The sequence below is a fragment of the Rhinolophus ferrumequinum genome, chromosome 7, assembly GCF_004115265.2.
Source record: "Rhinolophus ferrumequinum isolate MPI-CBG mRhiFer1 chromosome 7, mRhiFer1_v1.p, whole genome shotgun sequence".
Classification (NCBI taxonomy): Eukaryota; Metazoa; Chordata; class Mammalia; order Chiroptera; family Rhinolophidae; genus Rhinolophus; species Rhinolophus ferrumequinum.
Window position 1 is genome coordinate 98,971,512 of NC_046290.1, and position 25,271 is coordinate 98,996,782.

General features: G+C 39.2%; 1 protein-coding gene across 3 annotated transcripts in view; it reads right to left on the reverse strand.

Annotated features, from left to right (window-relative positions):
* The window catches only part of LOC117024741 (S-adenosyl-L-methionine-dependent tRNA 4-demethylwyosine synthase TYW1), a 210,046-nt gene that overhangs the window by 79,719 nt on the left and 105,056 nt on the right, over window positions 1-25,271 (reverse strand). For all 3 annotated transcript variants that reach the window (XM_033110219.1, XM_033110217.1, XM_033110218.1), the window contains exon 12: window positions 17,280-17,457. In XM_033110219.1, the coding sequence (XP_032966110.1) occupies window positions 17,280-17,457 (178 nt within the window). The remainder of the gene's footprint in view (window positions 1-17,279; window positions 17,458-25,271) is intronic.

Sequence of the window (25,271 nt, forward strand, 5' to 3'; positions counted from 1 at the left end):
TTATCAATCTTTGTGTGTAAGACCTTGAAGGACAGGAACCGTATTTTTCTTTTCATCCAGCCATACACATTCTTAAAGCTACTGTTTAGTCGGTATTGTTGAGTTCAGCTGACAGAACTTTTAAGGGCATGTAGGCCAAACAAAGAATTGTAATGATCTGCCTTAGTGACATGTGGAAAAATCATAACGGTCTAAAACCAAAGTTATTAAAAGTGGAGAAGCTTTGACCAAAGTTATGAAAGAAGTGGTTAAAATGCTGCCAGACTCTCACTGCTTTAATCCTTCTCCAGCACTGAGATACAAAGGGAACCCTTAAAAGTTCACTGCTGTGTCACTACTGAGCAGAGGATATCAGTTACTAAAACTGCAGACCAGCAGCACAGTAATGGCAGCATGCTGTCTTATCACCACTTTGCTGGGTGCCTCTTTAACAACAAAGAAGCTATGCTACCTTAACAGACCTCATGTTTCACGAAAAATAAAAATAAGAACCAGATGTCATCAAAATGGCGGCGTGAGGTGAGCCTCTGGGTATCTCACCTAGAATTTACAACAAATTCAACAACTGTAACTCCACAAAGGACTCCCTGCACAGCAGACAGACAAGACGAAGAGTCTCACTACTGAACTCACCTAAAGGTGGGCAAATCACGGGACCAGGGGAGGAGGGAAGGGAGAAGTGTGGAGACGGAGCCGCGGGTGGAGGATGAGGACCTAGGTCAGTGCTCTGAGCTCGCTGCATCCCAGAACTACAGCAGCTGCGGGAGAGGAAAGAACTCGGAATGCTAGTGCTCCACTTATGGCCCACAGGGCTGAAGGGACAGAATATAACACAGCTGAACCCAACGCTCATGGCAGAGACCTCGGAAAAAAGACTGCGGGAAAAAGGGTGAAAACGGTGGTTTAAGCCCTCACTGCCATAGAGAATGGAAGCCTTAGGAACTGAGACTACCCACGCCTTCCCTACCCTCCCAGAGCTCGCCCCGCCCCCACCTGCCTAGTGCTAGAAGCGGAACAGTGACAGATCAAAAGAACAGCATATTTGCAGTTCTGAGAACTGTCGTCCGCAGACACAGATTTGCAGCCAAACTAATTCTGGCAAAGGGGAGGGAGCTATGGAAGCAGGACTGGCTGTGGTGGTGGTCGCCACCATTGCTGTGGTCCACCTCTCACAACCCACCCCGCACTTCTCCCCACCTATCTGGGCGGATACCTGCAGGAAAAACCAGAACTGCTGAAACACAGGGGTACTGAATCTGGTGCAGGAAGAGCTTTGGAACTTCAAAAGCTCTCCACATCCCCACTATGACCCAAGGAAACTGTTAACAGAGGAGAAGCCCGCCTTCCAGGGAATCCCCACATTGTGTGAGAAGCTGGAATAGTGCAAAGAAAACATAACACTACAGTGTGAGAGAGAAAAAAAGACAGCAGTAGGACAGAAAATAAAACATTCTACCATCACGTACTGGAAAACAAAAGAAAGACCTCTTCTTATCAACCTGTTGCAGAACTCACTCCTGTAGATGTCTAGGAAGAGAAATAATCAATCATCAATTGCCATAAATAACTACGGTAACAAGACAGCTCAGAAAGAAAGTAAAAAGTCTCCAGAAAATGAACTTAAAGGTATGGAAATATGTGACTTAAATGACAGAGAATTCAAGATTGCAGTTCTGAAAAAACTCAAGGAGATGCAAGAAAACACAGAAAGGCAGTTTAATGACTCAGAAACACAATCAACAAACAACATGAACATTTTACCAAAGAGATTGAAATTTTAAAAAAGAACCAAATAAAATTTCTGGAGATTAAAAACTCAATAGAAGAAATTAAGAATGAAATAACCAGCTTAGGTAGTAGAGTTGACCAGATGGAGGAAAGAATCAGTGACATCGAAGATAGAAACCTGGAAACTACACAGATGGAAGAAGAAAGAGACTTGAGACTTAAAAGAAATGAAAGAACTCTACAAGAACTTTCTGACTCCATCAGAAAGAGCAATATAAGCATAATGGGCATACCAGAAGAAGAAGAAACAGAGAAGGGAACAGAGAATATATTCAAACAAATTGTTGATGAGAACTTCCCAAACCTGTGGACAGAACTGGATCCTCGAATCCAAGAAGCAAATAGAACACCTAATTACCTCAATCCCAACAGGCCTTCTCCAAGGCACATTGTATTGAAGCTGTCTGAATTCAACAACAAAGAAAGAAACCTCAAGGCAGCCAGGGAAAAGAAGACAGTAACCTACAAGGGAAAGCCCATTAGATTATCATGAGATTTCTCAGCAGAAACTCTACAAGCCAGGAGGGAGTAGAACCAAATATTCAAACTATTGAAAGACAGAAATTATGAGCCAAGAATAATATACCCAGCAAAGATATCCTTTAGATATGAAGGAGGAATAAAGACCTTTCCAGACATACAGAAGCTGAGGGAATTTTCTAATACACGACCTGCACTACAAGAAATACTAAAGGAGGCTATTCAACCACCATCAACAGGGACAATTTGTGGCAACCAAAACATAAAAAGGGGGAGAGTAAGGGCCTCAACGGGAATATGGGAATGGAGAAAGTAGGCAAGCTGAAGAAAATGGAATACTCTAAATATCAAACTTTCTTTTACATAAATTTAAGGGTAACCACTGAAAAAAAAAATCCAGAACTGAAATATATACTGTAATAAAAGAAGAAACAGAGGGAAAGATCATAGAATACCACCACACGGAAATAATAGACAACAACAAAAAGGCAAAGAAACAATGGAGACACAGTCTTACCAGAAAACTAAAGATAGAATGATACGAAATCCTCACATTATAAATAATCACGCTAAATGTAAAATGCCTGAACTCACTAATAAAAAGGCACAGAGTAGCAGATTGGATCAAAAAACTAAACCCAACCATATGCTGTCTCCAAGAGACGCATCTCAGCTACAAGGAAAATCATAGACTCAAAGTGAAAGCGTGGAAAGTGACACTCCAAGCAAATGGTATCCAAAGAAAATCAGGTGGAGCTATACTGATATCAGATGAAACAGACTTCAGGGTGAAAAGGGTAACAAGAGACAAACATGGACATTTCATAATGGTAAAGGGGACTATACAACAAGAAGACATAACACTCATCAATATTTATGTTCCCATAAATATTGGAAGCACCGAAATATACCAAGCAACTACTAACAGAACTAAAGGGAGAAACTGACCAAAACACAATTATACTAGGGGACCTAAATACATCATTGACAGCTATGGATAGATCATCCAAACAGAAAATAAATAATGGAATAGCAGCCCTAAATAACACATTAGATCAAATGGACATAATTGACATTTATAGAGAACGTCATCCTAAAACATCAGACTGTACATTTTTTTCTAGTGTACATAGAACATTCTCAAGGATAGATCATATATTGGGACATAAAGCTAACCTCAGCAAATCTAAGAAGACTGAAATCATACCAAGCATATTATCTGATCACAAGGCTTTGAAATTGGATATCAACTGCAACAAGAAGGCAGGAAGAACCATAACTACATGGAGATTAAACAACATACTTTTAAAGAACAACCGGGTCAAAGAAGAAATTAGAGGAGAGATCAAAAGATACATAGAAACAAATGACAATGAAAATACATCCTACCAGAATTTTTGGGAGGCAGCAAAAGTAGTTTTACGAGAGAAATTTATATCCATACAGGACTATCTCAAGAAACAAGAAAAATCCCAAATAAATAACCTTACGTTACACCTTGAAGAACTAGAAAAAGAAGAACAAATGAAAACCAAGGTCAGCAGAAGAAAGGAAATAATAAAAATCAGAGCAGAACTAACTGAAATAGAGAACAAAAAGACAATAGAAAAAATTAATGTGACAAAGAGCTGGTTCTTTGAAAAGATTAACAAAATTGACAAATCCTTGGCTAGGCTCACTAAGATAAAAAGAGAGAAGACACTAATAAACAAAATCAGAAATGAAAAAGGGGAAGTTATCACGATGCCTCAGAAATACAAAGGATCATTCAAGAATATTATGAAGGACTATATGCCACCAAATTCAATAAACTAAAAGAAATGGACAAGTTCTTAGAAACATATAGCCTTCCTAGGCTGAACCATGAAGAAGTGAAACTCTAAACAGACCGATCACCAGTACCGAAATTGAATCAGTTATCCAAAACCTTCGCAAAAGCAAAAGTCCGGGACCAAATGGCTTCACCAGTGAATTCTACCAAACCTTCAAAGAGGATTTAATACCAATCCTGGTCAAACTCTTCCAAAACATAGAAGAAGAGACAGTACTCCCTAACTCATTTTATGAGGCCAACATTACCCTGATACCAAAACCTGGTAAGGACAACACAAAAAAAGAGAACTACAGACCAATATCTCTGATGAATACAGATGCAAAAATCCTAAACAAAATTCTAGCAAATCGAATACAACAATGCGTTAAAAAGATCATTTATCATGACCAAGTGAGGTTCATCCCTGGATCACAAGGATAGTTCAATATCCGCAAATCCATCAATGTAATACATCACATACACAAAATAAAGGACAAAAATTATATGATTATATCAATTGATGCAGAAAAAGCATTTGACAAGATACAACATCCATTTATCATTAAAACACTTAGTAAAATAGGTATAGAAGGAAAATACCTTAACATAATAAAGGCCATATATGACAAGCCCTCAGCTAATCTCATAATTAATGGTGAAAAACTTGAGTCCTTTGCTCTACGTTCAGGAACACGACAGGGCTGTCCCGTATCACCTCTGCTTTTCAACATAGTGTGGCCAGAGCAATCTGGCAAGAGAAAGAAATAAAAGGCATCCACATTGGGAATGAAGAAGTTAAATTATCACTCTTTGCAGATGACATGATGCTATATATAGAAAACCCTAAAGACTCCACCAAAAAGCTATTAGAAACAATCATCGAATACAGTAAAGTTGCTGGCTACAAAATCAACATACAAAAGTCCATTGCATTCCTAGATACTAACAATGAAATCTCAGAAAAAGAAATACAAAAAACAATTCTTTTTGCAATTGCAGCAAAAAGAATAAAATACCTAGGAATAAACTTAACCAAGGGTGTGAAGGACCTATATGCTGAAAACTGTAAGACATTTTTGAAAGAATTTGAAGACACAAAGAAATGGGAAGACATTCCGTTCTCATGGATTGGAAAAATCAACTTAGTTAAAATGACCATATTACCCAAAGCAATATACAGATTTAATGCAATCCCCATCAAAATCACAATGGCATTATTTAAAGAAATAGAACAAAAAATCATCAGATTTGTTTGGAACCACAGAAGACCCCGAATAGCTAAAGCAATTTTAAGAAAAAAGAACAATCCTGGAGGTATCACTTTCCCTGACTTTAGCTTGTACTACAGGGCTATAATAATCAAAACAGCATGGTATTGGCAGAAAAACAGACACATAGACCAATGGAATAGAATTGAGAACCCAGAAATTAAACCACATAAATATGGACAGATACTTTTTGACAAAGAAGCTAAAAACATACAATGGAGGAAAGACAGCATCTTCAATAAGTGGTGCTGGGAGAATTGGAATGCCACGTGCAAAAGAAGGAAACTGGACTGCTATCTGTCACCATGTACCAAAATTAATTCAAAATGGATCAAAGACTTAAGCATAAGACCTGACACAGTAAACTGCATAGAAGAAAACATAGGTACTAAACTTATGGACCTTGGGTTCAAAGAGCATTTTATGAATTTGACTCCAAAGGCAATGGAAGTAAAAGCTAAAATAAACAAACGGGACTATATGAAACTTAAAAGCTTCTGCACAACAAAAGAAACCATCGACAAAATAAAGAGGCAACCAACTGAATGGGAGAAGATTTTTGCAAACAGTGCCTCCGATAAGGGGCTAATATCCAAAATATACAAGGAACTCATGAAACTCAACAACAAAAAAACAAACAACCCAATCGAAAAATGGGCAGAGGACCTGCAGAGACATTTCTCCAAAGAGGACATACAAATGGCAAATAGACATATGAAAAAATGCTCAACATCACTAATCATTAGAGAAATGCAAATAAAAACCACAATGAGATATCATCACCTCACCCCAGTCAGAATGGCTATCATCAACAAGACAATAGTAACAAGTGTTGGAGAGGCTGTCGAGAAAAAGGAACCCTCATACACTGTTAGTGGGAATGCAGACTGGTGCAGCCATTATGGAAGGCGGTGTGGAGGTTCCTCAAAAAATTAGGAATAGAATTACCATATGACCCAGCAATCCCTCTCCTGGGTGTCTATCCAAAAAATCTGAAAACATCTACACATAAAGACACGTGTGCTCCAATGTTCATTGCAGCTTTGTTTACGGTGGCCAAGACATGGAAACAACCAAAATGTCCTTTGATAGATGAATGGATAAAGAAGTTGTGGTATATATACACAATGGAATATTACTCGGCGGTAAGAAAAGATGATATAGGAACATTTGTGACAACATGGATGGAACTTGAGATTATAACGCTAAGCGAAATAAGTCAGACAGAAAAAGCAGAGAACCATATGATTTCACTGATATGTGGTTTATAAACCAAAAACAACATAAGAACAAGACAAACATATGAGAAACAAGAACTCATAGACACAGACAATAGTTTAGTGGTTACCAGAGGGTAAGGGAAGTTGGGGGTGGGAGATGAGAGTAAGGGGGATCAAATATATGGTGATGGAAGGAGAACTCACTCTGGGTGGTGAACACACAATGGGATTTATAGATGATGTAATACAGAATTGTACACCTGAAATCTATGTAATTTTACTAACAATTGTCACCCCAAGAAATTAAAAAAAAAAAAAAAAAGGAAAAAAAGGAAGAAAACTTGTCTTGCTGTATACTGCTGGGTATCATCACCTGATTGTTAGGGACTTTGTCGTAAAGCTGCCCAGTGGGAAATGGTAAAAGGACTGACCTTTTCACTTTGACCCCATAGCTACTTAAGAGGATGGACAGCAAATTCCCAAGGCTATAGTTAAGTTATAAATATCTGTCATTTGTAAAAACGGAAGTCCTGGACACTGACAGTACCAATAAGGAATTTATTTTATTTTATTGGGGAATATTGGGAAACAGTGTGTTTCTCCAGGGCCCATCAGCTCCAAATCAAGTAATTGTCCTTCAGTCTAGTTGTGGAGGGCGCAGTTAGCCTCCAAGTCCAGTTGCCGTTTTCAATCTTTAGTTACTGGGGGCACAGCCCACCATCCCATGCAAGAATTGAACTGGCAACCTTGTTGTTGAGAGCTCGCGCTCTAACCTACTGAAACACCCAGCTGCCCCTCCGGAAGCTCAGCGGCAGCTGGTCGTCTTCAATCTAGTTGTGGAGGGTGCAGCTCACCGGCCTGTATGGAAATCAAACCAGCAACCCTGTTGTTCAGAGCTCGCACTCTAACCAACTGAGCCATCCGGCCACCCCCAATAAGGAATTTTTGTCAATACTAAATGTCTGAGGTGCTAAAATCAAGGAAGTTTATAGATCTCTTGCCAGGGAGCAGAGAAAGGATGGAGATGAGGAAAACTCCCTGGTAATTATAGAGCTCATTCACTCCTAAGGGGCTCAGAAGCAGTGAAAGAACGTTGGGGACATTTTCTGAGCTCAGGGATCTTCCATCTGCCTGGCATTGGCCTCTACTCCCCAGGACGGGCAATAAGGCCCCAGCACGGTCGTCCATCTGTTCCATATAGAGAGGGCACCATTTCAGTTCCCCCAACGCAGAGAAGGTTATGTCCTTAAAGTCCTAAAGTGCTCACAGTCCTCCCCATGCCTGAGGACCTCACACCACTGCTGAGAACTGTTCACAGGACAACCCCATGAAAGGGTACAGAGCTCTCAGCCCAATCCCCAGAGAAAATGCCAGTGAGTCGGGATGTGAGCATTGTGATGACCCTTTGTCTTGTTAATTTTAAATCTCTGAGTTAAGAATGATCATATATAGAAATGCAGTGTCACTGAACATAAAAATCCCTCTCCCCTATTTCCTTTCTGTATGCCTACTAATTTCTACAGAAAGGAAAAAATGGACAGAGATTTATGTTTGTAAAAACATCAAGTGGATTAAATATGTTTGATGCTCTTATTGGACAAAAAAATAACCAAAGTGGCTCTAATATGAAATACTATTAAAACCAAAATCTCTAAGACAATCCGGGGTTGTCACATCAGGCCAAATAATTTAGAAGGAGAAAGACAATGAAGGAGAAGGAACTTACAACTGAGTACTCTCATGTGCTGACTGCACTGTGCTATGTGGTTTACACCCTGCTTGTTCAGTTCGCTGAATCCTCATAATAAAACAAGGTAGTTGCTACTTATGCCCATTTTAGAAATAATTAAACTGAGGTTCAAAGAGGTTAAGTAACTTGTTCAAGGAAATATGTGGATCATCTTATATTTAGTAATCTTAACAACGAGATTCAAGCCAAGAAGTGACTCCAGAGCCTGTTCTCCTAGCCCTGTGTCACAAAGCCACCGTCAAAGAGGCAGTTAGCAGGCAGTGCAGCCAGCACAAAAGCAAAAATAAACAAGTGGAACTATATTAAACGAAAAAGCTTCAGCACAGCAAAAGAAAGGGTCAACAAAATGAAACGGAAACCTACAGAATGGAAAAAAAACATTTGCAAATGAATGTTCAAAATATACAGAACTTAACAGCAAACAAGGAAACAAATCCAAATAATTCGATTTTTAAAATGGGCAAAGACATTTTCCAAATAAAGATGTATAAATAGCCAACCAGTACATCAAAGACACTCTACATCATTAATCATCAGGGAAATGTCAATGAGATGCCACCTCACCCCTGGTAGAATGGCTGTCATCAACAAGACAAGAGATAACAAACCAGTGCTGGGGAGGATGTGGGGAAAAGGGAACCTCACACACTGCTGGTGGGAGTGTAAACTGACACCATTGCGGAAGACAGTGTGGAGGCTCCTCAAAAAATTCAAAATAGAATTACCATATGACCAGTATCTTGAAGAGATATCTGCACCCCCCATGTTCACTGTAGCATTATTCACAAGAGCCAAGACACGGAAACAACCTGTGTCTGCCTACAGATGATTGGATAAAGAAGATGTGATACACACACACACACACACTGGAATATTACTCAGCCACAATAAAGAAGTAAATCCTGCCATTTGCAACATGGATGGACCAGGAGGACCTTATGCTAAGTGAGATCAGCCAGACACTGAAAGACAAATAGTGCATGGTCTCACTGATATGTGGAATCTAAAAAAGGGACAGTTTTGATTAGCTGTTTATTTTTTTCTGCGTATGGGCCACCCTCTCTTGTTTGTCTATTTCATGACTTCTTAAAAATGAAAATTGCACATTCTAAATAATATTATGGGGCAACTCTGTAAATCAGTTACCTCCCAACCCCGGTTTTCCCCCATTTGTTGTTGTTCTTGTTGTTGCTGAACTAACTTGGTAAATTCTGAGTTCTTACTGGATTTATCCACTAAAGTTAGTTAACTCAGTGGCCAGGTAATGACTGGACAGAGACACCATGAGACGCCTTTGCAGTAAATCTCCCCACCTTCGCTGAGGCCCCATGTGTGCTGGGTGTTCCTTCAATGCCCAGAAAGGAAGGCAGCTGACAACTCCACCTCAATTTTCACCGCCTGCTTTCTCGAGACATCAACACCATACAGAAGTGAGAGCACACGGCCACTTGGAGTCTCCCTGGCCTGCCCACGGCCCTCCCCACATGTTTAGTCTTCTAGCTTCCTAGGAACATGCTGAAGCTTCTCAAAGTCCCCTATGGGCATCTCATTCCCCAGCTTTCCCTTTTAATTTTCTTGGTTAGCTTCTTGTTTGCCAGAAGTGTTATTGCAATCTCAGGCAGCTGTGAAGTTACACAATTGCCGATAACTGCTTATGAGAAACACCAAGAGAGAGGCTTTTTCACTGCACAAACTCTGAGTCATTTCAAAAAAAAGGCAACCCCTGTGAATGAGGAAGTTCCCTCTGAGAGTGGGGAAGTCGGAATGAAATAAGACATGTTAACACATCACAAAGCTTACTGTTCTTTTTGAGATTTAGCCATTTTTCTAGAATAAATGTTCCTCGGATTGTCATGTACTTTTGGTTAAGAAAAAGTTGATTCTGACAATTTTTGCCATTGTTCTCACTGTTTTTATAGAGGAGCAGGTTTTTCAAGGTCTATACTCTGCTATTCCTGCTGACATCGAACACACAAGTTTTGTTTTTATTTCCATCATTATTCATCACAATATTTTCTGTGTCCACTGTGATTTCTTCTTTGACCATAGCAAGTAAGAAGCACACTGCTTATATTACAAACATATTGGAATACTCTAGTCATCGTTTCATACTGACTTATAGTTTAATTCTACTGTATTCCGATATCATGCTCTACATGATTTCTATACTTTGTTGAAACTTGCTATAACGGCCAGCATATGGTCATTTCGTAATTGTTCTGTGAGCAAGTTTTGTGCTCTTGAAAAGAATTTTATATTCTAAAGTTTCTGGTTTCCATGTTCTATTTCTGTAATATAAGTTAAATTTGGTTGTTCAATCAAATCTTCACTACTGCTACTGATTTTGATTTGCTTTTTTTTATCAGTTTGAAAGAAGTATATTAAAAACCTACTATTTATCTTTATAGTTCTGTCAATTTTGAGATTACGTAATTGAGTGTTTATAAATTTTGAAACTGTTATATCATTTTATATTTCTGGTATGTTTAATATTTTATTATCAAGAAATGTCCCATCTTACCTTTAGTCATGGTTCATCCTTAAAGTATATTTTTACCAGCTTACTTTTTCAAAGCTGAAACTTCTAAGTGTTTTTCATACGTTATTTCTTATACTCACAATGCCACTATAAAACAGTCAATGTCATTGTCATCATTCTACAGGTGAGGAAACTAGACACTGGGAAGTTATCTTCCGTGTGTCAGAAAGACAGTGGGAAATCTAGTCAAGATTCAAACCCAGGGGCGGACGGGTGGCTCATTTGGTTAGAGCATGAGCTTTGGGCAATGGGGCTACCAGTTCGATTCCCATATGGGCCAGCGAGCTGCACCCTCTGCAACTAAAATGAAGTCAATGAGCTGCCGCTCAGCTCCCAGGTGGCCAGATGGCTCAGTTAGTTGGAACGCGGGCTCTCAACCACAAGGTTGCCAGTTCAACTCCCACAAGGGATGGTGGGCTGCGCCCCCTACAACTAACAATGGAGACTGGACCTGGAGCTGCGTCCTCCACAACTAAAATTGAAAGGACAACAACTTGACTTGGATGGAGCTGATGAGTCCTGGGAAAAACACACTACTGTTCCCCAGTATAAATAAATAAATAAATAATCTTAAAAAAAAAAAAAAAAGATTCAAACCCAGATCTCTTCTAAACACATCAGCTGTTAATACATTTATTACAAACAAAATAAAACTTTTTACTGAAAGGATCAGATGGTATTTATAATCAATCTTCATTTTGTTGTAGCTGTTTTCTATAACCACTCTGAGATAACAAATACCAGCTAACTTTACTCTTATAAAATTAATGCATTTCTTCAAACATTTACTAAGCAACTAACAGGTCAAAAGCTATCCAATTTATAGAGGTTCTCTAATACATGGTGAATGTCTTAGCAATAACTGAAGAAAATAAAACTGTGAAGTTTTACAGACAGGTGAAAGAAGCAAAAAAAAAAGAATGAAATGATAGCCCCCCTCTCCCAATCTACTACCCCTCTGACATCGCATACAGCCTAAAAGAAAAAAAAAAGAGAGAGAGAATGAAGTTCACACATCGTTTTGATGAAGAAGGTGCTCAAATGTACACAGGGACGAATCTGGTGGTCTGGGAAGTTAAATATTAATCTTGTCATAGTTAAAATATGCAACACAGCTCTGTCTTCTTGTAATAAGTCTGTTAGCAGACAGGGAGCTGTAAATAAACAGTATTTACCAAAAAGAAAAAGAAAAAGATTTAAAATGTAAACTTAAAAAATAATATAATATAAATAGATAAGAAAATTATAAAAGTAAAGGTAGACAAAGATGAAGAGTGAGTCAGTCAACAGAGGACTCTAGCCTCCCTAATATATGCATAAAGGAGACACAGTACAGGATTTACATGTCCATAAAGTAAGAACAAATGAGCTCTCCACGGGTCCTCAGAGAAAAGGAAATGTTCAGTGTAGAACATGACCCTCAACCACTTCCTTACCCACAACATGATGACTTTCAGAGATCTGCTTTTAACAAGGTGTCTTACTGCAGGTCTCTGGTATCACAGCACAGAGCAATTTATCAGTAACGACATGGGGTGCTCTATCAGAACAATGACACCCAGTGTTTGGGCCTTTCTGGTTGCAGGGCTGAATGCCAGCACATCATCTAGAATAAGGGTCCTAAACTCACGTCTGCAGGGACCAAAGATAATGTGAGTCAAGCAAGCCATTTTAGAGGAAAAAGAAGTTCTTTGGACATTAAAACACAGACACCATATGAAACAGAAAAGAATATTCTTTCTTTATTCAAAGCAATATGCTTGCATTTTTCTTGGACTGTCTAGTACTCTCAATATACCTTTTGCTGTTTCGCGTTACAAATGATGACAGAAATTTCTCTGCTGTGAGAGCACCAACAGTGCAATCAATAGGTCTGACAAGTGGCAGATGACACTCAGCCTCAGGACTGAGGAAATGACAAAATGGTGGAGTGTGGCAAACTGAAAAGCACAAACTTCATCAAAAAGATAACCTTCACTTGGTGTGCTATAATACAAAATAGGTATTTGGTCTTTGTGCCTAATTCCTGGCACAGAGTTCCTGAAACCCTTGGAATTTCCTGAGTGATGAGTGGTGAGACACAGCTTCTATTACCCATAATGAGCCCCCTCCAACCACAGCAGAACTTACACCACGAGGTGCTGCACTCCCACACCACCCTCCCAGCACCTCCATGTTTTCACCAACCTGAACCGCTCTGAACTCCATCACTGGGGGTGTTCTGTGGAGACTTCATTACACAGGCAATACTCATTAAATCACTGTCCACTGGTGATTAGCTCCATCTCCAGCCCCTGTCCCCTCCTGGAGGCTGTGGGGTGGGGCTGAAAGTTCTAGCCCTCTGACCACCCCATCCAGAGGCTTTTCAGAGGCCCCTAAGCGTCACCTCATTAGTGTCAGTTCTGGTACGGTTGAACGGGGCTTATTACGGATAACAAAAGCAAGTATCTCACATTACCCTTGCCAATATGTGATGTCCAGAGTAGCCTGCTGGAGGACAAGAGGCTACACGAATAGAGGCCCCAATTGTCCCAGCCAAGGCCATCTCCACCAGTCGACCTAGCAGATCCACCAACTGACTAGCCATAGGAACAACACTGAGATCAGCAAAGCCGGCCAGGATCCAGAGACCTCCCAGCCGATCCCGAATTACGAGCTAAGTAAATGGTTGTTAGTTTGAGTGATTCAGTTTTGAGGTGAGTGGTTACAGCAAAAGATAACTGATACATGCTATGGTATATCGGTTATATGCCTATCAAAAATACCATTACGAACGCATTTATTTTGGTGGAATTAAGAGGGCTTTTCCTTAAGAGAAAGGGCTTTTATTGTCCAATCACCATCAGCCCTATTATTAATGATAAGTATCATACACATCCTTGTAGCTTTCATTAGCCTCTGGGTGGACAAACAAAAACATAAAGCTGCCAAGAGTGGAACAGCTTACTCGTTTGTCTAAGGCGTTTGCTCCTATATTCCATAAATTCTCGAGGACCACGCACTACAGTCATTCACCTCGGTGGCAGAACTGTCAGCAAAGAGCCATATGCTTCGGAGCTTGAGGGGAGACTGAAATCTCCTTACGGAAAAGTTAAGTATCCTGAGAGGGCAACTAGCCTGAATGGAAATGCTTGCATGAGGGTCAAAGGAAGACAACTGATAAAGTCAAGATTCTCCTCAAAAGATACCAGAGTATGAGTTAGGTATTGCACTAATTTAGCGAAAAAAATTTTTTATTAAAAAAAAAAAAAGTAAACCCAACCCCCCAAAACATTATTATTTCATAGTGTATGCTCAAAGATAAAATGGTTGCAAAAGGTTCACCTAATAACTGAACTGAACGAGCTGACCTGCTGCATAGAATTAGCCCTATAAACCATTAGGCGTAACTTCTAAAATTCATTACCTCTGTGCTTTATTGGTAAATCTATAGCCTTGTTTTTCTGAAAGAAACTAAGACTCAAGAGACAATTGGTATTTAAAACCCACCTAATCTGCAGTAATACAAAAAAATATTATCTGAACTTAGAGAAGCATTTCAGTTCTCCATTTTCTCTTGGGCCATGGAGGTGAAAGTAAGACAACCCTTAGCTCAACTCAAAGAGGCCTCAAGCCATGAAAGTATTATGAAAGTAGGGCCAGTCTCAGGAAACCATTTTGTTTGACTACTCTGTGGCCTAGAGTATTTGAAACGTGTAGTTTTATGACACATTTTAGTATTCTGTATGCCAACTGTTATTGCTCTTTTTAATTTTTTCTGAACTATTCACATCTTGCATTGGGGAAATGTGGGGGTAGGAGAGTTGCCTTATACTGGAGCACACACATTATTCCCAGGATTGCCCTTCAGAGAAAGGTACACCTCTAGATTATGCTCTTCAATCCATCTCTATCAGTGTCTCAATTACAGAAATTCTTCCCAGATCCTAGCACTAACCTGTCGATCTCAGCTTTGTTTTGTTTGTTTTTTTCTCTGTGTCTAGATAGGTATTTCAATGGGTAACAAGACGTGCTAACTCTTTGAGGTCCAAAGGTAAAATGGCTACTTTCTACATTTTCTCTCCTATGCCAAGGAAAGGACATAACTAAAAAGGTAATGAAATTCCCTAAACTCTTAATATTAGCAGTTAGAAGGCAGTTTAAAAATTTTTTTTTAAAAAACTTCCCTTTTCTGAGCATTCCTTCTTTCTTGAGTGTTCCTCATAGGGTGCATCTTTACAAACATTTTTGTTTAGGAATGGAGAAATTTGCTAATTTCCTATTTCTCCACCCCGCCACTACTAAAAGATTGGTTAGTCGATCAAGAGCTATTTCTTTGTAACCACAGCCCATCATATCCCATTTGTTTACTGATGGTAGTCAAGATTATCACGATCCTCTTGCTGACAAGAGAAAGCTCACCAGCGAGAGTGGGGAAGAGAGATCCCACCTACCCATTGTTCACTATGTGCCAAGCATTTTGCTGGTCACTTTCAAGTACACGTCTGATTTATTCTCTGTTAACTTCCCTCAATCCAAGATGGCATTCACAAGGAATACCATGTGTGATCAAACAATGAATCATCTTCTCTGGTTATTGTTTTACGTCCTATCCCTAGCAGATTCAATTCTTTTTAGGTATACATGTCTTACATTTGGAATAGACTCTCTTTTTATATATGTGTGTATGTATATACTCATATATGTACATATACACACACACATACAGTCACGCGCTACCTAATGACATTTTGGCCAACAACAGACCACATATATGATGGTGGTATACCCTACAGCCTAGGTGTGTAGTAGGCTGTACCATTCAGGATTGTGTAAGTACACTCTAGAATGTTCCCACAATGACGAAATCACCTAACGATGCATTTCTCAGAACACAGCCCTGTCGGTAAGCAGCACATGACTGTATTTCCCAACTTCTCCCTCAAGAGCCATCTGAAAAACCAAAGGTTTTAAACCTAACTAAAGTTTAAAAACAGGAATGCTGATCCTATGCAAAATTTACACACTTTTTGAAAACTTTTCCCTCTTCACTTTACCTTTTTATACAACTTCAAAAAGTAATATATTAGCTGTCTTTGTGACAATGTCACTGGTTTTCATATTATTGCTTGGTAGCCAATAATTTTAATCAACTCTTTGACTGCCTATAATGCTAGGTTTTAAACTTTGTGCATGCATGCCCACACGTGTGTGTGATCATTGTCCTGCAAATAACAGTCATTTATCCTAACAAATATTTTCTCCTTTTTTCATGTTATACATTATTGGCTAGTATTTACCAAAAAAAGAATTAAAAAGATCATTGGCTTTTATTCCTAAGTGGGAATTTCCCCAATATTTCACCAGCCACCTAATGAGCATCTATAGTGTACCAGGCTATATGAGTGGCATGAAGATAAATAAGCAGGGGTCACTTGTCTCAAGGAATTCACAGTCCAATGGGGAAAGCACAGGTAGATAATTAAATAAAAATTTAATGTTTTCAGTGCTATCACATGTGCATAGTTCAAGAATAACGCAAAAATAGGTCATTTCCAGGCCCTAGGAGAAAGTCACCTCCATCAGGAGAATCTCTCTCTATGTCATCCAAACCAACCTCATCATCTTACCTCCTAAGCCTGACCCTTCCTTACATGGTCCCTCTACGGTTATGAGGCCCCGAATGCTATCATCCAATATGGCTGGAACCCTTGATGTCATTATTTAGTCCTGTTCTATGCAGGGCCCTCAGAGCCATACAAATAGTTTGCCAAGCTTGTCAATTATGCCTCAATAATATCTTTTTCAAAACTCCTCATTCTCACTGTCTTACTTTCAATCTTGTATCTTACCTAAACAAACATATAATCTCCTATCCAGTTTCCTGCTTCTTGGCTCTCCCATTTTATACCATGCTATCAGACTGCCCTGCAGAAAGCAAGAGCTTTCTAAAGGGGAGCATTTGAAGTTCTCTACAATCTATTCCCAACCTTTCCAACTTGGTTTCCTGCTGCCAGTCTCTTTCCTGCGCACCTTATGGTCCAGCTGAACTCTATTTACATAACAGTATCACAAATACCCTAATTCCATCTCTTTCTCCAGAGGTTCTTGCTAAAAAACTAGTTTCCTACCTCCCCAAGAAGCAATTCCAGCCATATTTTAAGATCCAAATTACATTATGGCTTCTTTAAGTTTTACCCTGCTTCTTCCAATCTGGGAAAAAGTTCATTCTCTTTTGAATTCCCCCAGCAATTTATTTGTGCCTCTTTGGCTTTTACTAATGTTGTCTCCCCTAATCAGATGGATTTTTAAGAGCAGGACCATCTAGGCCCCCAAATGCCAGCACTGTATCTGCTTGGTAATCAATAAATCCTGCATCTTAGTTTTGCTTTTCAGTGAACGTAGACTCAAGCAGCATATGTTAATGAGCTGGACCACTCACCTGATTTCCACAGGGAATTGTGCGTTTGTGACCAGGAAACTGGAGATTTTACTCTCATGGAGCAGCTTCAAAAACCTGTTGATTTCTGGGTACATGATGGGTTCTCCCACCAGGGACAATGCACAGTGCTTTACCGTCATTCCTTCTGTAAAGCGTTGTTCTCTGACGCCTGGGACTCCTGCACAACACAATGAAACGGAACAAGCTCAGTAAGGCACAGATAGAGGAGAATCATTCTTACATTTCTTCATTAAAATTTTTTACATTTTTCATAATGGCTCTTTGATTTTAGAGGGCAAATTTATTTTTGATACCAGTCAAATAATACGAAACGAGAATCCAGGGGGAAAAGAAAAACTGGAGCTACTGAAACAGAAAAATCAGTCAGCAATCCCATCCTTGATTTTTTTTAAATTAAACTACATCAATACAACAGGCAAAACTAACTTTGTTAGTTCTGTGTTATCTGGAACAGAACATATTACTTTCCTTAATTTGCTTAGCTCTGCATTCTTTCATGTTGGTCTAAGGAAATGAACTCAGTATATCTACACAAGGAAAAGACTCTTCCAGACCGATCGTTTCCCCTTCATTTCTCAAGTACTGTTCTGTACTGAGAGTAAACGCAGTTGGTCCAAAAGTGCAGAGGAGAGAGAAGGAGCTGCAGTTCTCAGCTTTGGCTTCATAGTGGAATCATTTGGAGAGCAACAAAAACTGCTGCCACCTAGGCCCACGGCCAAAGGGTCTGTTTATTTGGAGTGGGTCAAGCCAGGGTGATGGGAGCTTGAAAAGTTCCTAGGGTGATTCTAATGTGTTGCCTGGGTGGAGAGCTACGCATACACCGAAGGTCCACACTTGTCTGCACAAGGGAATTGCTGGGGACTGTTAAACCTTTCGAACCCCAGACCGCAGAGCAGACCGATTAAATCACAACTGCTGTGGAGGAGCTCAGGCCTCAGGAGTTTTTGAAGCTCCCCAAGTGATTCCAACATGCAGACACACGTGGGGGCCAACGGCACACACCACTGGTTTGCAACCTACTTAGACACTGGAGTTACCCAAGGACTTTTAAAATCTCCACTGTCCAGGCGGTATCCCAAGCTGACTACATCGTAATCTGTGAGGATGGGATTCAGACAGCAGAATTTTTGTAAGTGATCCCAGTGTACAATGGCTTGAGAAGCACCGCTCTTGACTCAGTGTAGAAGGCATTCATGAAAGTCCCTCAACCTAGCACAAAATATGGAAGATTTGCAAAGGGTGTAAAAAGGCAAGTAAAAATATACCTCCTTTATTTCAGCTACATCTATCAAGGATCTCTAGGTTCTTCTTGCGGAACATATTTTCCCTAAATACTGCAGATTTCTCATAGAGATGGGTGGGGAGGCATGCTCATAGTCCCTCTCAGGCACTTATTAGCCATAGTTTTTTTGGGTTTTGTAACTGTAAACAGTACCTACCTCAAAGAATTTTTGTTAGGATTAAATGAGATAGAGCGTAAAGGCCCACTGCCTGGCACACAAAAAACAGTCATTAAGGATTTGGTCTTATCATCACCTTTATTCTGGCTTCTTAAAATGACTAAATCACAATCACAATCACCTTAACAACAACAACAAACCTGCAGAAAATAAAGTGAGTTTCACTGCTTGCTTGTGTCTTAGTTTCCAGGAAGTGATTTTACACACCCACGTGCGCGCGCACACACACACACACACACAAAACCTACTTGGAAATAAGCAAGTGCAACACCCAACCAGCATAACACAGGCTAAAATGAGAGCAATCGAAAAGTGGCAAGTGATTATCTTCTTTTATGCCTGACAAATTACAATTCTAAGAATATATTTTGGGATGTATAATTTTTTAAGTTAGTGAAATCAAAGATCTTAAGTGAATAAAAGTTTGAAATAAAACATGATTCTTATCTCATTCTGTGTTGCCAGGACAACTAAGAATTAAGCATAAAATTTCCTTTTTGTTAAAAAAAAAAAAAATCATTAACTTTAACCCCCATGAGCAGATGAGTAGAAAGGCAGATTTAACCTGAACTGCAGGATTAACCTAAAACTCAGAAAGCAGAGTTACCGAGCATTGGCTAGGCTCTAACCGCTGGTACAGATGCACCAGTAACATGGTTTGTGTCCAAGCTGCTCGCCTGCTCTATGCCCATTCTCTGATCTGTAAGATGAGGATTACACACACACACACACACACACACACAGAGAGCTATTATAAGAATTCAGTGAAATAAGTCACATGAAAGACCTAGTATGGTGGCAGGCCCAGCACACAAGCATTCAAAAAAATTTTAGCTGCAAATGTTTTTATAATGGTAATAATAATATATTTTAGTGAAATGAAACAGAAATTCAATTATTTTAAGTAAAATGTTAATTCCATTCAATTCAACATATATTTATTGATCACCTACTACGTGCCAAGCAGTGTTTTAGGCAAATTTTCTACCAGTAAATAAAAACAGAGAAAAACTTCTCCCATTGTGAAGTTTTCGTTCTTGCATGTGAGAGACAGCGAATAAACAGTAAACATAATAAATCAGTAAATTTTTTTCAATAAATTTTATTTATGTCACTACATTTCTTTATTTAGATATAATTGGCTCATGACATTATATTAATTTCAAGTGTACATAATTCTATACTTGTGTATGTAGTGAAATGATCACCACAGCGTCTTAAATGACATGCATCACTACACAACATTACAATTTTTTTCTTGTAATGAGAAGTTTTAAGATCTATCCTCTTAGTAACTGTCAAATATACAATCAAGTATTATTAACTATAGTCACCACGCTGTACATTACACCCCCAGGACTTATTTGTAAGTGGAAGTTCATATCTTCTTGACCCTCTTCACCCATTTTATCCCACCCCATCCCCATACCACAGGAGCCACCAGCTACATGTGACTCTTGAGCACTTGAAATGTGACTAATGTGACTAAGGAACTGAATTTTTTGTTTTATTTAATTGTTATTAATTAAAATGTAAAGGGCCCCATGTGGCTAATGGCTACCATACAGAATATGCATTTCTTTGGCATATGAGAAGGTGATAGGCATATGGAAAAGGAAAGGTAAAGCAGGGTAAAGACTGGGAGTCCCAAGAAGAGAGGCTGACTGCCCTGTGAATTGGGTGGTCCGGACAAGCTTCACGGGAAAGGTGAGAGCTGATCTGAAGGAGATAAGGCAGTGGGCTGAGAGGACAACGAGAGAAAAAGCATGCAGGGCTGCAGGCAGAAGAGCAAAAGCCCCAAGGAGGGAGCATGCTGAAATGTTCAAGGAACGTGCATAAATGGTGCAGGGCTCTGAGAAGGGTGGTCTAATCTAATTTCTGTTTAAATGGATCACACTGGGTGCTATATTGGGAACAGAGGGGTGAGGAGAGAGGCTAGTCTGCCAAAAGTTATTATATAATCTAAGCAAGAAATGATAGCACCTTGGACCAAGGTGGTGACAGCAGAGGCAGCACGCAGGGACCATCTGCTGGATCGAGTTTGAAGGTCCAATCAGCAGGCTTCTCTCGTGCACTGGACATACATACAGTACAAGAGAGAGATGTGTCCACGATTTCCACAGTGTTTGGCCTAAGCAACAGTCACCATCAACTAAAATAAAGAATGCCTTGTGGGCGGGCGGCTGGATGGCTCAGTTGGTTAGAGCGCGAGCTCTTAACAAAGTTGCCGCTTCGATTCCCACATGGGCCAGTGAGCTGCTCCCTCCACAACTATATTGAAAACAACGACTTGACATCCTAGAAAACCACACTGTTCTCCAATATTCCCAATTAAAAAAAAAAAAAAAAAAAAAAGGAATGCCTTGGGGATAATAAGTAATGGGGGCAAGGAGGTAAATACCATGAATTCAGTTTTAGACATGAGAAGTTTGATATGTCTGTTGGATATCTGAATATGTGTCCATTCATTCAAGTTTGGATTCTGGGAGAGAGGACTGGGTGGCAATAAACATTTTGGCAAATGAAAGGCATTTCCATCCAAGGGGCTGAGTAAGATTACCAAGGTAGTACGTATAGCATCCGAGGATACTCACACATCTAGGGAAAGGAAGAGGGGCCAGCAAAGGACACTGCCAAAGAGAAGCTAGGGGAAGAAGGAGAAAAACTTAAAAATGAAAAATAAAATGCTATCTTATTCTCTGAGAACTACAACTAAAAACATCATACCTAACCACTTAGACAACCTAAAAACAAATAAAAACCAAGACAAAAATATGTCCTGTGGGGAGTGGCATTAGCAGCATGGCAGTGTGAGAGGACCTCCAAGTCTCTCCCTTGAAGTTACAAGTTGGACATCTATAATTCAACAAAGGATTCTGTGCTCAATATACAAACACGTCTGAGAGACCCGTGCATTGAGACATAAGATACACCCAATGGGTGTATCTGAGCAAACAGTGGAGGGGGTTCGGGAAGGGCAAAGACGGAAGCCATGTACTGTTCAGCACTTCCCACTGACCCATCAGATGTGATACCAGTGAAGGGTCGGGATACAATCCCACTGGGAAAACCAGAGGGGTATAGACAGTAATCTCGTGTCGGTGGCTAACACACATTGAGGCTGGGCCCAGGGTCAGGAGCAGAGTAGCAGTACAAAGGGTCGCAGTGTGACACAGCCCACCAGCAATGGATAAAAGATTCTGCAGTCACAGGAACCCTCCCACCCTGTCCCTCTGTGGTCCACCTAGCAGTAAAATCATCACTCAGCAGATTGCAAAAGGGTCAAGAAAACTTGACAGCATAAGTGGTCTATACTCACTGTTGCTAAACCCACTGGACAGAACAGAACAGCAGACATGCAAACTCGCATCCCCCTGCCCACCCCATCATGGCTCAGCCAGGCAGAGGCAGCAGGGTCAACTCAGATACTGTCCTGATACTGTTCTGCCACAGGCTTCTGGCTACACAAAGGCTACACGAACTCAGAAATAAAATCAATGAACAAAAGGAGTACTTCACCAAAGAGATTAAAACTATAAAAATAAAAAAAAGAAAGAAAGAAAGAAAAGAAAAAGAAATTCTGGAGCTGAAGCATTCAATGAAAGAGATAAAGAATGAACTAGAAAGATTAGGAAATAGAGCTGACCAGGTGAAGGAATGAATTAGTGACATAGAAGATAGAAATCCAGAAATGACAGATTGAACAAGAGAGATTTGAGAGTGACAATAACAAAAAAGAACAGTATGAGAACTATCTGACTCCATCAGAAAGAGCACTGTAAGAATCCAGGGTACACCAAAAAAATAGAAGAGAGGTAGAACGGCACAGAGAGCCTATTCAAACAAATAATCAACGAGAACTTCCCAAACCTATGAAAAGAACTGGGTCCTCAAATCCAAGAAGCAAATAGAACACCTAATTACCTCAATCCAAAAAGGCCTTCTCCAAAGCACATTATATTGAAACTGTCAAAAATTAATGACAAAGAAAGAATCCTCAAGGCATCCAGGGAAAAGAAGACAGTAACATAAAAAGGAAAGTCAACTAAATTATCATCAGATTTTTTTCAGCAGAAACTCTACAAGTTAGGAAAGAGTAGAATCAAATGTTCAAATTGTTGAAAGAGAGAAATTACGAGCTAAGAATAATACATCCAGCAAAGTTATCCCTTAGATATGAAGGAGATATAAAGACTTTTCCAGGTATACAAAAGCTGAGGGAATTTATCAACACACAAGTACTGCATTTCAGTAAATACTGAAGGGTGCTGTTCTATCTGAAACAAAGAGACAAAAGGACACAAAACTATGAGTAAGATAACTAACACATAGACAGAAGCAGGAAATGGCAACTCTTGTTAAGAATAGGGTAATATACATTTCAATATAAAGGTTAAAGGAGGTAAGAGCATTAAAAAAATATAGTAAAGTTGCAGGAAATAACATCAATGTAGAAAAATCTGTTGCATTCCTATATACTAACAATGAAATTTCAGAAACAGAAATGAGAAAAAAAATTCCATTTCCAATTGCAACAACAAAAAAAACCCTAGGAATAAACTTTAAAGGATGGTGAAGGACCTATACACTAAAAACTACAATACATTTGTCAAAGAAGACACAAAGAAATGGAAAGACATTCTGCATTCACGAATTGTAGGAATGTACATAGTCAAAATGACCATATTACCTAAAGCAATATACAGATTTCATGCAATCCCCATCAAAATCCCAATGGCATATTTCAAAGATGTAGAAGAAAAAGATCCATCATATTTGTATGGAACACTGAATAGCCAAAGCAATCCTGAGGGGGGAAAAAGCTGGGGGTATCAGACTCCCTGACCTCATATTATACTATAAAACTACAATAATCAAACAGCATGGTATTGTCAAAAAAACAGACACACAGTCCAATGGAACAGAACTGAGAGCCCAGAAATAGACCCACATGTGTATGGGCAACTAATTTTCAACAAAGGAGCAAAAACCATACAATGGAGAAAAGAAAGCCCCTACAATGAATGGTGTTGGGAAAATTGGAAAACCATGTGCAAAGGAATGAAACTACACTGCTATTTGACGCCATGCACCAAAATTAACTCAAAATGGATCAAAGACATAATATAAGACCCCAAAAAATAAAATACATAGAAGAAAACATAGGTACTAAACTTGATCTCGGAGAGGATTTTATGATATTGACACCAAAGGCAAGGGAAGTAAAAGCAAAAACAAATGAATGAGACTACATAAAAGTAAAACACTTCTGCAAAACAATCAAAAAGGCCAACAACCAAATGGGAAAAAATATTTGCAAACAACAAATATTTGCAAACTATTTGATAAGGGCTAATAAAAAATATATAAAGAACTCATGCAACTCAACAATAAATTACAAACAATCCAATTAAAAAATGGACAGAGGACCTGAACACTTTTCCCAAGAAGACTGGAGAGGCTGTGGAGGAAAAGGAACCTTCCTGCACTGTTGGTGGGAATGTAAATTGGTACAGTCACTACAGAAATCAGTATGAAGGTTCCTCAAACGATTAAGAATAGAATTACCATATGACCCAGCAATCCGTGATCTAGGTATCTACCCCAAAAAATCTGAAAACATTTATACGTAAAGATATACATGTATATATGCCCCTCTATGTTCACTGCAGCACTGTTCACAGTAGCTAAGACATGGAAACAATCCAAGTGTCCTTGGATAGATGATTGGGTAAAGAAGATGTGGTATATATACACAGTGGAATCCTATTCTGCCATAAGAAAAGATGAAATACTGCCATTTGCAACAACATAAATGGATCTTGAGATCATCATGCTAAGCAAAACAAGTCAGATAGAAAAAGTCAAGAACCATATGACTCCACCCATATGTGGAATATAAAATAGAAAGCAATAAACAAACAAAACAAACAAACTCATAGACACAGAGAACAGTATGGTGGTTACCAGAGGGGAAAAGGGGTGGGAGGAGATGCAGACAGTAAAGGGGGTCAAATACCTACATAGTGATGGAAGGAAAACTGACTCTGTGTGGTGAGCCCACAATGTGATATATAGATGATGTTATACAGAATTGTATACTTGAAATTTAAATGTTACTAACCAATGTTACTCCCAACAAATTTAATAAAAAAAGAAACGATGAAATATTCACACTAAGTGGATTAAATAAAAATATAGATAATTTCATTTTTAAAAAACCTAGTGGGTAAATTTTTTAGATTAATGATGCTAGGATTTAAAAACTATGCTTTTCTTTTTCCCTGAAAGGTTTTAGTACTCACACAGGGGGAAGGGGCTAATTTTCTCCAAAGTAAGGCCTTAAGACTATATAAAATCTTGGTTCTCTTATTCAAAAAGCACATTTCTATTTTGTGTTAAATGCCAAAGGCTATTACAGTGTTCTTCCCCAAACAAGGCCCTCAGGGACTCAACCTCATGCCTTCCTTCACTGTCCTAAAGAAATGTGTCAGAAAATAAGACATCCTCT